This window comes from Stegastes partitus, unplaced genomic scaffold (genome assembly GCF_000690725.1).
Source record: "Stegastes partitus isolate 25-593 unplaced genomic scaffold, Stegastes_partitus-1.0.2 Scaffold1394, whole genome shotgun sequence".
Lineage (NCBI taxonomy): Eukaryota > Metazoa > Chordata > Actinopteri > Pomacentridae > Stegastes > Stegastes partitus.
In genome coordinates this window covers 102,059-118,524 of record NW_007579125.1, presented here as the reverse complement: position 1 = coordinate 118,524, position 16,466 = coordinate 102,059, and the positions used below count along the sequence as shown (strand labels likewise).

The window sequence follows — 16,466 nt, the reverse complement described above, 5'->3', positions numbered from 1 at the left end:
GATTCCGTTCTTGCCCCTATTGGAGCAAAACCGGCTGTCACGCAACACCTAAATACTTCTGCTTAAAGCTTGTGTTTCTGACAGCTTATCCATGCTGGCTTATAAGCTCAAACTCAGAGTTTAGGATGTTGAGCACAGAGGAAATGATAATGGAAGATCATGCAATACAGTCAGAAGCAAAATGATCAATTCTGAGCACAAAACAACAAAAAAGTCAAAAATGCATTTAGATTGAATTCTGTTCTTGCTGAATCAATTCTGCAACTTCAAACAAACCCTGTTATCAAAAACATAAATGACATCCCATTAGATTAGAAAGTTAAAGGCACATTCATGAAATTGAAACTATTTATTTACAACTAATAGTGTTAGAGGGAGGAATTTTTTCAAACTTTAGCATTCAGGACCTGAAATGAAAATCAAACTGTAAGTCACTCTGGGAATTAGTAACTTAATTGGCATTATTGTGTTATTAATTCATTTTTAACTAATCAGTTTAACTTTTTGGCATTTAAAAATATTAAAGGTTTTTTAAAAAAATGTCTGTTTCCGTTTCCCGGAGCACAAATTTGACATTTTTAAATGTCTGACTAATACTCTTAAACCCCCAAAATACTAATTTTAAAGTGATTTAAAAACCAAATTTTGTTGTACTTTGTGTATGATGACAATGAAAGCATTCTATTCTATTCTTCTTAAAGCAGCTAATCCTTACATTTTGGCTTAATAATTGACGATTGTTTTGCCGTTAAAATCTTTTAAAAGTTTTAAATATTTTTGCAATCCTGATACTCTCATGTCACTTAAAATTGTAGAACTTATTTAGAATTAAACTCCAAATGTTGTTGTTTTTTTAAAATTTAATTGTAACATATCCAACCTATTACTGTAGCTCAGTTTCATTTAACTGCTCAAACAGAAACGCCTCGACACTTAAAAATCACACACAAAACAGACGTCGACAAAACATCTCTCACACATATTTATTTGTAAAAAATACATATAAAAACAATTTCTGAGACATACAAAAGATCGGAGCTTAGAAACAGTATATTGAACAGACAAGGACCAAGCCATTTTCTTGAATTGCATTACATATTTACAATTTAATAAATAAAATTCAATTTGTTTTTATACCAGAGTAAAGGCAGATTGTCCATATCTCGGGGATGCAGATACCGTTGTGGTGACTCTTTGAAAAAAAACCAAAAAAAAAAAACCCCATTCTCATCTAATACGTTGGCCTCTAATCACAGGGCAGACTCGGCGCCCTGCGATTTGAAAACCGAGGATTTAGGGACATTTGTACAAAACCCCCACCCCCCCCAAAAAACACCGTCCTTGGTTGGAGAGTTTACATACACAGCGTTTAGCTAGCATTGGTAAAAATTGAGGTATTGCACCACACAGCTTAGAAGGGGGGTAAGAAAGTAAATGAAAGTCACGTGGGGGTTTCAGATTGTCTGGTTTCATCTGTTTTTTTTTTTGACAACCCGACCTCCACCAACACAAACGCCCCACCCCCACCCCTCCCAGCCAAAGAATACAACATCATAACTTATCACCACAACAAATGTAACATCTAATGATCAATGCACCTCTGTCGTCTGCACTCTCTCACGCATTTAAACCCCCCCCGCCCCCCATCCCGATCTCCCACACAATGCGCAGACAGACTTTTGGCATTATTTTTCTATTCTCCAATACAAAATATGAGAAACATGCACAGGGCTGCCCTCTAGTGGCGGGACAAGTCGTAGCACCTCAGACAGCAGAACACCAGGGACCAGGAAAAAAAAAAAAAGTTAAAAGAAAACCAAAACTGAGGCTGGGGGTTGAACAAACTCGCCGGCACGGAGAGTTAAACACGTTAAAACAGACTCTCAGCAGACGGCAAAAGCAACCACGTTTTTTTTTTTTTTTGTTCTTTCCGCTGGAGTTTCCACTGGCCTGTGCAACAACAACCAGACAGCATGTGTCGAGCAGCCTCACGGTCGGGCTTCAGCCTCGATTCAAAAAGCCCTAAAATAAACACTACGAATACCTGCTTGCACAAGAACCCCTTCACCAGGCAAAGGCAATCAACACACACACACACACACACACACACACACACAAAAGGCAAAAGGAAAGCCATTTGAACACATTTAGCAATAATCATGAGCAATGTGATATTATCATAGCTAAAATCCTCCCCTTCAAAAAAACAAAAAAACAACAGGGGGAAAGGGGAGGGGGCTGCTTATGTAATAATTAACCATCAGCTGTCCATAGCCTCCAGTGTTGTGGAGCGAGGCAGATACCACATGGTGTAAACATGCCCCCAAGAATACATCCCTCCATCCATCCGTCCCTTTATCCCTCCCCAGATCTGGCATTGATTTAACCAGATGGCGAAACTGACGCTTAGGGCCTGGTCCAAAAAAAAAAAAACAAAACACAAAAAAATAAATCCGAACAACCCCCTTTGAGAGGAGGATGAGGAGGGAGGAAAGGGGGACAGAACACCCAAACCAAAGTACAACCGGACCACGTGAGCCACCATGTCGCGTACCAAAGAAAAAAAAAAAGCCACATGTGACAGGATGTTTGCGGCTAAGAAAAAAAAAAACACGTTTTATAAGTTGTAACCCGCTTGACCAAGCAGACGTCTGGGCAATTTACAGTAAACACACACACACGCTTTCTCGATTATACAGCCGTGCTCGGGACGTGTACAGTCCCTGGTCATCATCAGAACGCATACGTACAAACACGCAATCTTATCCCAGACCGTACGTCAAAAAAGAAAAAGAAAGAAAATCAGCCTTGAGGGACAAAAGTGCTCAAATTGGTGCCAACACCGGCGCTACTATGGCCCTATGAAATACCTAAAAAACACTCAGCAAGTAGCAGCACATTAAAGTCAGCGCTAACTAACAACCTACAGGAAACCGACTGACTGAGAAAAAGAAACAAAAGAAAACAAAAAAAGCCCCCAAACTTCCCCTGAAATGTTTACAGGTCATAGAAAACAGAGAACACCTAATAACGGCAGCCCCCATTCACCAAAGACAAGCCCTCAACCTCCAGCTCGATCCAAAGTAAAGCGACGTTTATGTGGCAACAGTTTCAGGCTTTCAGTGTGAGGTTTGGTTCATTTGGGGTGAGCCGAGGAAAGAAAACATTCATCCAATGTATGACATGGAACAATACTCTTTTTGCAAAATACTTGATAAAATGATCGATCCGGTTCAGAAGGGAGGGAGAAAAAAAAAGTACACAGGAGAGGATCCAGAGTCACAGTTAAGACAATTTCTTCTTTTTGTTTTGTTTTGTTTTGGCGTTCCTCCCCAGGTTCAAAATCATTCTGGGATGATAACTATGTTTGTTTTTTTTGTATTGTTCCGCGGGTTCAAGTCCACAGAATAGACGGGAAACGCCATTGTTCCTGTTCCAACGAGGGTCTCCACCACGGATCAGAGACGGAGCAGCTGCTTTTCGCCGTTTGGGAGTTTGGCGTTAAATGGTTCGAGATCAAATCGATCGATCCGAGCGGAGAGCGCCCGGTGCCGCGGGCTGTGGCTTCCTCTCAGGATCGTCTGTTCTCCACTCAAATGTTTTGCGGTTTGCGTCTGAGAAGGGACAGTGGGATTTTGTTTGTTCAATTACATGTTGTTATTTGGATTTTTTTTTAATATTGGGATTCAGTGTAGTCTCCTGTAAGAGAGGGGAAGAAGAAAAAAAAGAGTGGACATTAGACATAATATTTAAATTTAACTGTATTTGAATAAAGTCTGCGACAAGGCTGGACAAATGGTTGAAATAAAAGTCACATAAACACAACATTGTAGTGTGACTGCTCATATCATGACATGCATTAAAAACCATATAAAGTATTTCAACTGCTGTTCAGTGAAGCATCTGCCAAACAAAACCCTCCTAAAAATATTGTTGCGCTTTTAAGTGTAGTTGAACGACATGACAAACTCCGAAAAGACAACAAATATGATGTGTCAGCATGTTTCTTTTAGAGCTGCAACGATTGATCAACAAATCAATCAGAACTGCCAAACAGTCACTGGTTCATTTGGGGACTTTCTTACGTGGTAATAAACTGATTATCTTTGGTTGAACTAAAACGAGACATTCTCTACTGTTTTCTGTTAAAATGATCAAATTAAAAAAAAGCAACCACCAGATAAATCAATACTGGAGCGAACTGTTGATTACAGCTGTCATAGATAAACGAGAAAACAGTTCAGATTAACACCCAACCCTTCAGTTTCTTGTGGGAACAAGAAATGATTGTTGCTATGGATACAGTAACAGCTTTAAAAAAAAAAAAAAATCAAAACTTTTATTGAAAACTCAACCTTGACTTAATGCACTTCACAGCTGAAGAATGTTGATGTCGATGTGCCATAAACTGCATTTGATTTTGTAAAACTACAGACACACACATGCAAACAAAAACCTGGTGGGAAATCTACCTTCAGATTTACTTATTTATGCTTTTGTTTTTGGACTAAAACATGAAACGTGTTAAACCATTTACTGACCAGCAAAGTTCTTCCATCAGTTGTTGTGTTTGAACATGTTGCATTGAAGGACTTCAGTGTCTTTTGCTAAATGAAATAATTTGATAATGACACCAAATATGCAGCTGTTGTTTCAGCACCCGTAAGGGAACATTTCAACGTATTCCATCCATGCATTATCTATACACCGCTTAATCCTCACTAGGGTCGTGGGGAGCTGGAGTCTATCCCAGCTGACTCAGGGTGAAGGCAGGAGACACCCTGGACAGGTCACCAGTCTATCACAGGGCTACACTTAGAGACGGACAACCAAGCACACTCACATTCACACCTACAGACAATTTAGAATCACCAATTAACCTCAACATGTTTTTGGACTGTGTGGGAGGAACCCGGAGAACCCACGCTGCACGGGGAGAACATGCAAACTCCACGCAGAAAGATTCCAGTGCTCCCACCAGGACGCGAACCGGCGACTTTCTTGCTGCGAAGCAACAGTGCTACCAACTGTGACACCTTGCAGCCATTTCAACTTATTATGTGGCCTAAACAAAAACTAATCAGTTAATACTGGATATTGATTATGTCTATGTGTCTGTAGGTGCTATGATTGACCGATAATTGGTGTGGCCAATTATCAAATCTGATATTCTGCAATCCCCAGTAAAATAAAATGAATGTTAAAATGCCCTAGTTTGGATTTAATGCTGCAGCTTTTCACTCTGTCGTCACTTTGTGGTTTCAAGCAGTGTTACATTCACAGCAGTATATGATTTGTTACTGTGAGAATCACCACTGAAGGATAAATGCTGAAAATGTCATGCCATACCTAATGAATTCACTACAATTGTACTTTTGTGGGGGCACTACTGGCCATATTTAATTCCACTGTCCCTTTTTATTTTTACTATACAACTGCATGTCCTGGTGAGCGTGGCGCGTATGTACCTGAGTCGGGTTGGTCACTGTGCAGAATCCATGTGACCTGTGAGTCAATCGAAGGGATGTTCGGGGCAGCAGGGCTTCACCTTGGACCAGGAGTCGATGCAGCTGCGGAGGAGACAGAATCCGATTTAGGCTTTGTGGGTGGAGGCAGCAGAACAATGCACTCTGATTAACTCGTGCTAATGTGGCAGAAGCTCAAAGGTGTGTTTTTGATTGTGGCGTCTCCCTCGAGGCCTAATCTACTTACTGTGAGCGCGAAACCAGATTAAATGTAATCACTGCAGCCGGCTGTGAACAAGTTTAAGGCCGGAGGACCACAGACATGAGAAGGGCCGGTGCTCAATTTGATTTGGTTTAATTATTGACTTAAAGCTGAAACAATTAGCTGGAACACAATCAGTAGATAAGACAGAATAAACATTAAGTACTTGTGGCTTTGTCTCTCCTTTGTTGGATAGTTACCCGAGTATATTTGAGCTTCTATTGATCCAATACAATATAAAGACCACATGCAGACATTTAGATTACTGTGGTGCCATTTTTTTACTGTCTGCTGATAATTCATGAGTCAAATGACTAATGGATTAAATAAAGAACATAATTGGCATGTTAATCAGAAATAGAAATATTACAGCCCAACACTAATAGGTGGGTTTCATAGTTTAAATTAAACAAAATAAAATAAAATAAAAAGTGTAGCGTGTAATGATTTTAAGCTTCGCCACTTTTTTGCTTCTAAATTTCCAGGAGTTTTCCAAATCTCAGTTTGTCAGTGGTTGGATTAAACTTTCAGTTAGGGATTATTCAAACAGCTGCACCTAGAAACCGTGGTGCAAAAAAAATGGAAACACACAAAAGACTTGAAGAACAAGAGACAGCTTGTGTGCTTCATGTGAAATTACCTCTCATTACAGCCTAAACCTGAATTTCTATTTTCTCTCACCACAGTTAAACATTATGGTTCCTGCTGGGTGAAAAAGGAATGTGGATTTTCCAAGTCTGTCGGCATTTAAATCTGCCTAAACACATAATAATGACATAACTTTGACAAACCTGAAAAGAAGAAGAAGGAAAAAAAAAAAAAAAAGCAGACAGGACCTTCCCTATGATGGATTATGTAATTCTGGTAAATCCTTACTGTGCTGGGAAACCAGTCGCCCTTTGGAAGTTCGGAAAGACCGAGTGTTGAACATTACAGCGTGCTTTGAAAATGAGACCTTGTTTTGCAGTAAATGGGCTGAAACAGGCGAAAACACTGGTGGTCCTTTTACAGCTTCAGAGCAATTTATTTTTCCAAGAATCTTACAAAACTCTGGTGGATCTGTGAATACGTCTAATTAAAATGCAATGACGGCGCAGTTGTTTTCACAGTTGTAAAAGCTCTCGTTGGCAAATATTTGATTCCTTTTTTAAAATAAATTGTTAAACTACAGAATCACAGACAAACATTTACTCAGCTAAGCAACGTGAACACATATTTGCTTTTATCCACCTTATCTTATTTCCAAAATAACGATTCTTAACGACTGTAACTCTGCAGTGGTTGCTGAGATAACTTCAGAACGTTATATCACGGGAGAGGACGATCGGTCTGTATTTATCAGAAGGGGCCACTTTGTATGTTCACGAGTACAAAACAATTTTTACTTCCTTAGACCGGCTACCACACTGTTTTCAGATCTGGAAATAGATTTCTCTGGCCCAAATTCTGAGCTGCCATTTTTTAATCTCACCACTAGCACAGACGTATCTTTATCTGCGTATATGCCGTCCTGTATAAAAACAGATCACAATACAGAAAAAGATGCTTGGGGTTATTCTGAAGTGGTGTCGTCTTGTAGTTTGTCCTGCACCGATGCTAACGTTTACAATCAGAGTACACAGTGGTGCGGAGTAAAGCAGCGTCTTTATGGAAAGCTGCTAACTAGTGGGTGAAATATTTTGCTGGAAAATTAATATACAATGATGACAAAATTTGTCCTTTTCAATACAGCTGAAAAAATATATAGTTTCATATATTAATACCTTAATGTCTCACTCCCTACAATCGCTATCAGTCACAAAAAGGCTCTGTTTTTACCCTCTGTTGTTTGGTTTTGTCTGCCCTGGATTCTACTGTAGTGCCATACATCAACTGAGCTTTTTTTTTTTTTTACCTCTTATGGTAAACGCAGAGGCAAGCCAGCCTGGCGATGGTCTCTCCCTGTACCAGATCCTCCAAACAGATGGAGCACTCTCCGCTGTCTTTACTGAGAACATCCGCTGTAAACACACACACACACAAAGCAACAATAAGTATATCTAGCATATTTTTAAAAAAACAACAACACACAGCTGTTGGGGGCATTTCTGTGATATGATACTCACTATTGTAAGGTAGGGGAGGAGACGTGAGGCAGCTCAACAGGTGATCCTCAATCCGACCCCCAGGGAAAGGCTTCGAGCAGAAAGGACAGCGGATATCTAAAGGGGGGAGGCGGGGAAGAGACACAACGGCTGATATTAACACAGTGTGTCACAGCCAGATATAAATGATGGATGATGCACACATCACGACGGGCACACGTGCTGCGTTTGGACATCTAGATTACACAGGCCGACACGGCAAAGCAATGAGCAGACGGAAACACGGTCAGCCAAGTAGAAATGCTGTGTTCTCATTCCAGAGATAGAGCGAGCGATGTTACCGCAATGTAACTGACCTGAAATAGCTTTATTTGACTGTATGCACTGCTCAAAACAGTGACTCAGGCCCGAGGGAAAGCCATGCATGGACGGGGACAGACAGGCAGAAACGCCGCCTTTGCTGCCCTACATTCCCCCCTCCTCCATCTCTGAGCGGCTGCCAGCAGCGAGCGGGCATGTGAAGTTGTGACCCATTTCCCTACACTTGCTAGAGGGCTGGCCCGGGAAAACCCACCACACACTGCTGCGTTTTGGCTCAAAATGTCACGTTTGCCGTCACATCACCACTTTCCCTGTGAATCTGATTATCTAACTCAAACAGACGTTGCATTACCACTTCCTTTGCAAACTCATGTTTCTCATTTTAATGCAGTTGAATAAGAGGAAAAACAAAAAAAAAGACAGTTGGTTGCTTAATGTTTTCGACTTGCACGCCGCTGGATGTGCCACTGAAAAACACTGTCAGCGGGAGTTGTGACATTAAAGAGCTTGTATGTCACCACTTCCAGTTTTACGCCACAGTTCTGCTTCATACAATAGGGTCTCTGATGCTTTCAGTCAGCCTGCAAGCACGGGAAAAGAGATTATCTGTTCAGGAATGTAAATTCCTCAAATAATCCATTTTAATTTCAGACTGGGCAGATTGAGGGTTGAACTGGAATATATTTTGATGGAGTGACATCCTAGAACAGCGTAGCTATTTTCCTTTGCTTGAAAGGCTGCCTTGGAGTGAAAGTTATATATTCAAGAAGACTGAGTCAAGTTGTCAATGAATACCCCGACCTACTACATGCCTTTCCTTTCTGTATCACTATGAATTTCTCAGAACCAGTCACCCACTCCTCTTCAGTTAAACATCAGTTGTGTTATAATAGCATCAACAGTCATAACACACATTCCTGCATTATTTTTTTTTTTAACTTTTGTATTGAGTAACTTAATTTTGCTGATATTGTAAAGCTCTAATACACCCATGAATTCCATATTTTAAATGGGTTATTGCATGTTAAACATGTAAAAGCAAGGCAAACCACAACCACCAGGCAATTACCAGACAATTGCTACTCATGCGGCACAAATATTGAAAACTGCATGCACAGATAATACTGCTGCACTGAGTTAACATGTTAACTTACTGCCATGACGGTTGTTAACGCGGTACAGGCCGATCCAAGCCTCGGACACCGGCCGCTGGTGCGTGCCTCGGACCCGGGCGGATCTTGCGCCAACGCTGCGGGTGGAAGAGTGGCGATTCCCGGGCAGCCGCTCGGAAAAGGTGCGGTGGGGTGTGCGGCCTGTCTCCTCTCCGGGCTGGTGCTCTGCGTCGACGGCAGCCTCCGGGCTCACGTTGCCGTCTTCCTCGGGTTTCCCCTCGCTGTTGTTGTCGTCGGCGGGTGACGCTTGGCTAATGCTGGAGGGGATGCTGTGGTGGTCGGCGGGGCTGCCGTCGGCGCTCGCCCCATGCTGCCCCAGGTCCGAGTCGCTGCCTTCCTCCGATCGGCTCCGGTTGGCCTCCGCGTACTCGAAGCTCACAGAGACGTCGACAACGAGGCTGGTGGGCCTGGCGCAGCGGGGTCGCCGGTAGGAATCCCGCTTTGTGCCGTCTTTCCCGAAAGCCGAGGGAACCGGGTCCTCCTGGAGGCGACTTGCTCTGGTCCCCATCTCTGTAGCAGGCTAGCTAACCGCCGAGCTGCTTCCTCAAGGCGAATCACCAACTGAACAAGGGGACGAGGTTAACCTCGAAACGACCCTTAAACCGTCAAATACTCGGCTGGGAGCTTTAAATAATAACCACAGCCTCGTTACCGAGCATCTGCGAAGAACACGGTGGTGGTTCGATGCTGTTTCTCCGGCCTCAGTTTGTCCTTTCTGTCCACATTTTCCTTTCTTTTTGGACGTGCCCGTTCTCGCTGCTGCAGCGGAAATACAGCATTTTCGCTTCCTCTTTGAGCGGCGCACGAATAGTTACGGTAACGCCACGGTGTCACCGGAAGACTTTCTAATTAAAACAATAAACAACGCAAACACATTTATATACGTTTTTATTCGTCTATAATTACTTTTTTCTCTCAAATTCTGCTTTTGTTTTACTTTAAATTTAATATTTTTTTCCATACGCGCCCATATGGAAGTTATTACGGTAAAAAAGTACACAATTAACTGACCAATCAACGCCGTCCATATTTCTGAGTAACCAAGCAGCTGCACGGATGAGGACATTTACTGGAAATCAGCAGCTGCACTTGGCTTCCCAAACATTGAACAAGACCGCAGTGCATTGAACTATCATCTTATGACCAGAAGACACGTTTGTTCAGAGTAGTTCTCTGCCCGTGGAGGTCAACTGTGGGTTTTGCGGTGAGTTTTCAGGGTTTAGCGTCGGTGCTAGCAGCTAACCACCACGCCTATGCAAACTCTTGAGTCATTGCAAACAAGTAGGAAGCTGCTTCACCAACGTTCAATGCTGACTAATATCACAGCTGAGTTCGTTTGTGGCGGTGGAATTCAGTGGTTGATGTGTTTTTTTTAATGTCTGATACTCTTTATATTCATGTAAATATATGTCACAAAGTGATTTAGCAGCACCAAATACTTTAGCTTTGGACTTTGGAGTTGCAGCTACTTGATCTGTGTTTTAACCTTGTCTGTGAGTATAAAGTGTTTTCCTTTTAGCTCGAGCTCATGTTTTGGTGTGCACAAGGCTCCTTTTCTTCATGCTTAATTCTTTTCCATTGGCTTTGCTCCATCATTCATTCATTCTTCATGTTATCTACAGAGCTGCTATGATTAACCATTAGGTGTCAACGAGTAAATCAACCATCAGCTTATTTAATAGCTAATAAACTGGTTTGAGCATTTTTTTGATTGTAGACTGTAAAGTGGATTAACTGATAGTTGGAGATTGCAGGATAACTTGGAGCATTTTTGATTTCTTTCCTCTTCTGTGACATTAAGCTGAAAATCATTGGCTTGTGGGGAAAACAAGACATTGAAGGGAAACATGGGACACACAAATCAACATTTTCCTCCATTTTCTGACACTTTATGACCACACAACTAATTGATGGAAACTCATATATTGACAATAGATATCCCTATAAATGTGTGTCCTAATGAAACTCCTTCCATTATGTTGTTGCCTGTTGGGTGTTGTTCTTACACTTTTCAGACTTTGTTCCCTTGTTGTGGACGGTTTTATTGAGCAACACACCCTAAAGTGCAGCAGTACAATGCTAGCTCAAACAGCAGAAAGAATGCTGCTGAACTGCTTATTTCAGTACTTGATGAAGTGTGGGATTAAAAGTGTTTGTAAATGAGAGGAGAGGCTTCGGTTTGACCTTCTGATTGATGTGTTTCTCCACAGCGATGAGGGCGCTGACTTTACAGCAGGTCAGCGTGGCTCCAGGAGAGCAGCAGCAGCAGCAGCAGCCGCCGGCCACATGTGGACGAAGCTTGTCCTCCAACTATTCTCCACCGAATCTGGAGAATAAGTTCTTGGCTCAGACCACGTTGGTGATGCCCCAGCCTTGCTCTTCACTCATAAACTTTGCTGCTCAGCCTTCCTCCTGCCCTGCGCTCCAGCCCTCTAGTCTGTCTTCCACCTCGTCCTCCCTGCTCTCCACCTCTTCCTACGCTGCCTCTCTCACCTCACCCCTCCTCAGCACCCAGAACAAGCTCCTAACTAGTGATTCACTGCTTCTCTCCTCTTCCCTGACCTCCTCTGTCCCCAATGCCTCTTTGCTTTCCACATCCCTGCCCAGCGGTGCTCTGCTCAATCGCTTTGCTAACGCTCCCTCATTCCTCCCTCATGGTCTGGGCGGAGAACAGAAAAAGGTTGAAGGAGTAGACGAAGACGGAGAGGAAATATCTGAAGTCATGCAGTCCTGTTTTGAAGAAACAAGTTTGGTACATGAATCATTCTTCGTTTGTGTTTTAGCATAAACTGAAAGTAGAATTGAGTGGGCTGCTAGTTTAGAATTATTCAAACTATTTGGCCAGCTCCATTTTTGATGTATCCAGTTTTTAGTGTAACTTATTATACATCAGCAGTGTTCAGAGGAAGATGAGAGTTGGTCTGAAGAGGAGGAGGAGGAGGTGGAGGCTGATGCTGGGACAGCAGCGCAAGTACCTTTTCTGGAAACAGAGTCGGGAGACCAGGACCAAACTGTGGCCGTCATACAGGAGGATTTTGCAGAGGTTGAAAGAGGAAATGAACAGGTTGAAGAGGACCTGAAAGATGCAAAAGTAAGAGAAAGCATTTTACACTGCATATGAATGTCACTGGAATAGTGTCAAGTTTTGCATTTCAGTGCTCCAAAATTAAACTCCTTGGTGCTGATTAATGTGAGTCTAACTTGATGTGTTTCTGCCTGACCTTCAGTATCTGCTGCTGAACGCTGTGTGCTGCTCCCTGGTTAATAAGAGCAAAGCTCCAGGCCAGGAGGAGTGGGACAAAGAGGACAGCGTTTGGACCAACATCATAAAGCTGGCGAAGGACATTTCTGCCTGTGACCCGCAGTTTCTTCTGAAGGTGTGTGTGTGTGTCTGTGTGGGTGTTTGAGGTTCAATTGGATTGTAGCTTCTGAACTTTATTTAAATTAAATCACAAGAACTGGTGAAAAATGGAAATGTGTGTATTTTATCAAAACGGTGAAGTTTGTATATGAGAAAAAGCAGATTTTTTTCTAATGTAGTCATTTTTATGTGGAAACAACAGCATGTTTCAGCAGGACAAATCTAACATAAAAAAAAGAACATGTTTTCACAATATTTTTTTATTTCTAGTAATTCCTTATTTAAACAGTTAACCTCTTAAGACCTGGCGTCTACAGTATTTATTATTGTTATTATTATTGTTGTTGTTATTTTATTTTAGATGCTTTCTAAATATATTTTTATTTTATAAATATTTTTTATTGCTATTTGCAATTTGATCAGATTGAAAAGCAAGGTAAAAAAAAATAAAATGCATGTCAGACAAGAACGTGGGTCTTAAGAGGTTAAGCTACTTGTTTGACCTAGTATATATAGTGTTTCTCACCGAGATCCTGTTTAAACTGGTTTAACCTTCCAATTAAATACATTCATGGATGATATCAAATCATGGCTCTTTACCCGGTGAATCGTCTTTGTACATATTTGCTTGCATCCAGCAAAAACACTCCACGATATTAACAAAGTCTTTATCAGGTATTTCCTTGTGTATCCTCCTACATGTTTCCATAGTTTATTGCAGAACTATTCTTTGAAATGACGTATTCCCATAACGTCTCTCTATGGGTGAATTTCAGAAGCCCCAGTAATGTTTTAGTTGAATGCAACTCCAGGAAATATCAGCATGTTTTGGCTCTAAGTCCTCACAGAGCCTCTCATGTGGTTGTTGGATGCTTAACTGTCTGATTTTCATCTGGACTTTTATGAGACCAGAACAAAGTTAGATGACAAAAAAAACATTGCATTTTCATTTGCATCCAGCAAGCCAGAGGTGCTTTTTTGTCCTTACGTGTTCATTTTCTTTGAACGCAGCTGATTGTTGTCGTAGCATCTTTTGAGCGAGAGAGACAAGCGAGTGGCTTTTTTTTTTTCAGTTGAAGTGTTCTGACAGCCAAGTTTTAGGTTGATGCATCAGTAAGAATAAGCAAAGCAGACAAACATGACAGAGCACACAGGAAGTATGAGGTTATACCTATTTTTATTAGACACATTCAGAGTGTTTTTTACTTGTTTCCCATCCAGGTGGCACTTTACACTCGACAGGAGTTAAACATCCGCATCACAGCCAACTTCTTACTGGCTCTGGCTGCTAACCAGCCCTCCACCAAGCCTCACTTCCGCAGATACTTCTGTGCTGCCGTACAGCTGCCCTCCGACTGGCTGGAGGTAGTCAGAATCTACAGCACAGTAAGTCTCAGTGAGCTTCCTCTGCACGTTGGAGTCTCTGTGTTTCACTTCTTTCTGAGCACTCATCGTCTGTTTTCAGTGCTTCAGCCGCTCTCTGCCGATGTGCCTGAAGAAGGCAATGGCTGACAAGTTCAAGGACTTCAACGAGTATCAGCTGGCTAAATACAACACACGCAAACAGCGCTGCAAACACCCCAACAAGAAGAACAGAGGACAGGTGTTGTTCTCTGCTTTCTTTTTTTGTTTCAGTGCTGAAACTACGGTTTAACAGAGTTACACTCATGCTGCCACCCTGTTATTGGAGAAAAAGTTTGGCAGTATTAGTAAAAAGTGTGTTTCTTTTCCTTTTACTGAGGCAATATAATAAAATAAAAACCACTTTCTTGTTCCCTCCGTGGTTTGTTCTAAATACATTTTCTGTGATTTCCAGGAAGTGACCGATGACCAACTGAATAAGTGGGCGAACATGCTCAGATCAGAAAAAACTATTCTGAAGAAATTTGTAAGTTAATGTTCTTTTCTATTGTCTCTGAATAAAGTTTATGGCTGTTTTTAAATTTTGAGTCACTACTTAATGTCTGGAAGGTTTCTGAAGTAATATTGGATGTGGTATTTTGCTAAAACCAGGTGTTCAGAGTTTACATCCATCTCTGTTGTGTGTGTGTGTGTGTGTGTGGATATGGGCCTAGTTGCAAAATTAAGAGCTAAAAATTCTGATGCTTTATTGTATTTTTTCTGTGGCGGGCAAGTTTATTTTGCGAGGCTTCACACTGCTGTGTAACCGCTGACTAATGCTGGTTTCTGTGCGTCTCTGTGCAGTTGCAGGTTGAAGGCAACCAAAAGAAGGTGGACAAGAAGCAGAGCGAGTTCAGCATAAAGAAGATGATCAAGAAGTTCCACATTAAAGAGCCGGCTGAACACGTGATGGCCATTCTGGGGAAAAAGTAAGACACAGAATTGTTGTTTGTGGTGTTTCTGTTTAATACACTCAAAGTCAAAAGTTTAGCTCAGGTGGACTCAGTCAAATAAATTAACTGAGCAACAAGTAACTTTAGAAATCAGGAGATATTCATGAAAAATTAAAAACTAACCCTGAAAATGTAATATGGTTAAGAACAAAGGAAAGACAACATGTATACATTTATAACTATACTTTTATTATTATTTTACCAACGTAATATAAACTATAAAATTATAATGTCTACATGCTTTATGCATTTAAAGTAGGTTCGATCTAGATGATGCCACACAGAACAATAGCATAAAAAATAATAATTTGCAATCTAACTATGTTTATGCTTCTAATTTTACTGTGATGGTGGAAATTCTGCAACACTTCGTAACAGGATATTATGTCGTCATAAGCAGTTAGGGCATTTTTAATGAATTTATTATTAACCTGCGTAATATGTACAAAAAAAATCAGTCCTTTGAAGATAAGTTTTATATTTTTAAAGTCATGTTGTATCATATTGTCACTCATTATCTGTCATATGCCAACATTCAGTGACGAATGTGTCACAACAATGTAAGTAAATACTTAAAAGGATCTTAACGCAATACTCCGTTGTTTCATTAAACCAGGTTTCACATTACAATATACTGCCTGTAAAAGTGTGTCTGGAGTTTTGTTGTTTTACATCAGGAGAAATACTTATATCTTTTGCTTTAATAGCAAAAAAATGTCCCACAATTTTTAGAAATAAAAAATATGCGGAGTAGTGAGGTTATCAGCACAAAAACTATGAGCTCTTTGTCACAGAGCCTTTTTTGACTAACTGAAAGGCTCTCATTAAGAAAAAACTGTTCATTTACTGTCCTTCAGGTTGAAATTATTCATTTATTCTCTTTGTAATGAACATGTAGATAAGCAGAAGGAGTAATGTGTGGTTGTGTTTTTTCCCCAGGTATCCTGCTGACCCAAAGGCGTTCACCGTCAGTGGGCTAAAGGGCGACTGGGACCGGGAGAGAGCTGGCCAGCGAATGAAGCTCAAAGAACCGCAGACGTGGGAACAGCTGCTCAGTCTGGAGGGCAACAAGGCCGCCACCTGGGAGAAGCTCATAGGTCTGCAAACACACACAGCTTCAGCTTGCCATCAAACATGCACAGGCTTGCAGGGAAGAGCAATTTAATCACACCGTGTTCTGAGTGCGTGACGATGGGGAAAAGGTCAGTTAGTGATCAAAAAAGATGGGCTGTCTTTCACCTTATGCCTCTAAATGTGGTTTATCTTTACAATTTCCCATCTTGTTCAAAGATTCAGTCCAACATTTTCAATCACAATTTCCACCTTGTAGAAGAATATTAAACTTAAGCTGTGATTCAAATCTAGTACAGTACACTTTCAATGAGACAGAAGACGTATGCATTCAAAAACACACCTTCAGATACTTCAACACAAACATGTTCATGAT

General features: G+C 41.2%; 2 protein-coding genes across 2 annotated transcripts in view; one reads left to right on the top strand and one right to left on the bottom strand.

Annotated features, from left to right (window-relative positions):
* Window positions 1-964: 964 nt before the first annotated feature.
* Window positions 965-10,055, bottom strand: LOC103370245 (E3 ubiquitin-protein ligase ZNRF2). Its single transcript, XM_008299232.1, has 5 exons — window positions 9,287-10,055; window positions 7,833-7,928; window positions 7,622-7,727; window positions 5,469-5,570; window positions 965-3,699 (listed from the first exon to the last, which is right to left on the bottom strand). Exons 1-4 carry the CDS (start codon window positions 9,810-9,812, stop codon window positions 5,513-5,515), a joined length of 786 nt encoding a protein of 261 aa, XP_008297454.1. The 5' UTR covers window positions 9,813-10,055; the 3' UTR covers window positions 965-3,699; window positions 5,469-5,512.
* Window positions 10,056-10,329: 274 nt separating this feature from the next.
* tep1 (telomerase-associated protein 1) overlaps window positions 10,330-16,466 on the top strand; it is a 41,479-nt gene continuing 35,342 nt past the window's right edge. The window contains exons 1-9 of the mRNA XM_008299238.1: window positions 10,330-10,508; window positions 11,515-12,056; window positions 12,198-12,395; window positions 12,532-12,681; window positions 13,887-14,051; window positions 14,131-14,268; window positions 14,482-14,553; window positions 14,871-14,995; window positions 15,959-16,116. Coding sequence (XP_008297460.1) covers window positions 11,517-12,056; window positions 12,198-12,395; window positions 12,532-12,681; window positions 13,887-14,051; window positions 14,131-14,268; window positions 14,482-14,553; window positions 14,871-14,995; window positions 15,959-16,116 — 1,546 coding nt within the window. The 5' untranslated portion in view covers window positions 10,330-10,508; window positions 11,515-11,516. The remainder of the gene's footprint in view (window positions 10,509-11,514; window positions 12,057-12,197; window positions 12,396-12,531; window positions 12,682-13,886; window positions 14,052-14,130; window positions 14,269-14,481; window positions 14,554-14,870; window positions 14,996-15,958; window positions 16,117-16,466) is intronic.

Coding starts and splice junctions, on each gene's coding strand:
- LOC103370245 (XM_008299232.1), bottom strand. CDS start 9,812: ATGGGGACCAGAGCAAGTCGCCTCCAGGAGGACCCGGTTCCCTCGGCT. Junction 7,728..7,832: donor TCCTCCCCTACCTTACAATA/GTGAGTATCATA, acceptor GTGTGTTTACAG/CGGATGTTCTCAGTAAAGAC. Junction 5,571..7,621: donor CTCTGCGTTTACCATAAGAG/GTAAAAAAAAAA, acceptor TCTCCTCCGCAG/CTGCATCGACTCCTGGTCCA.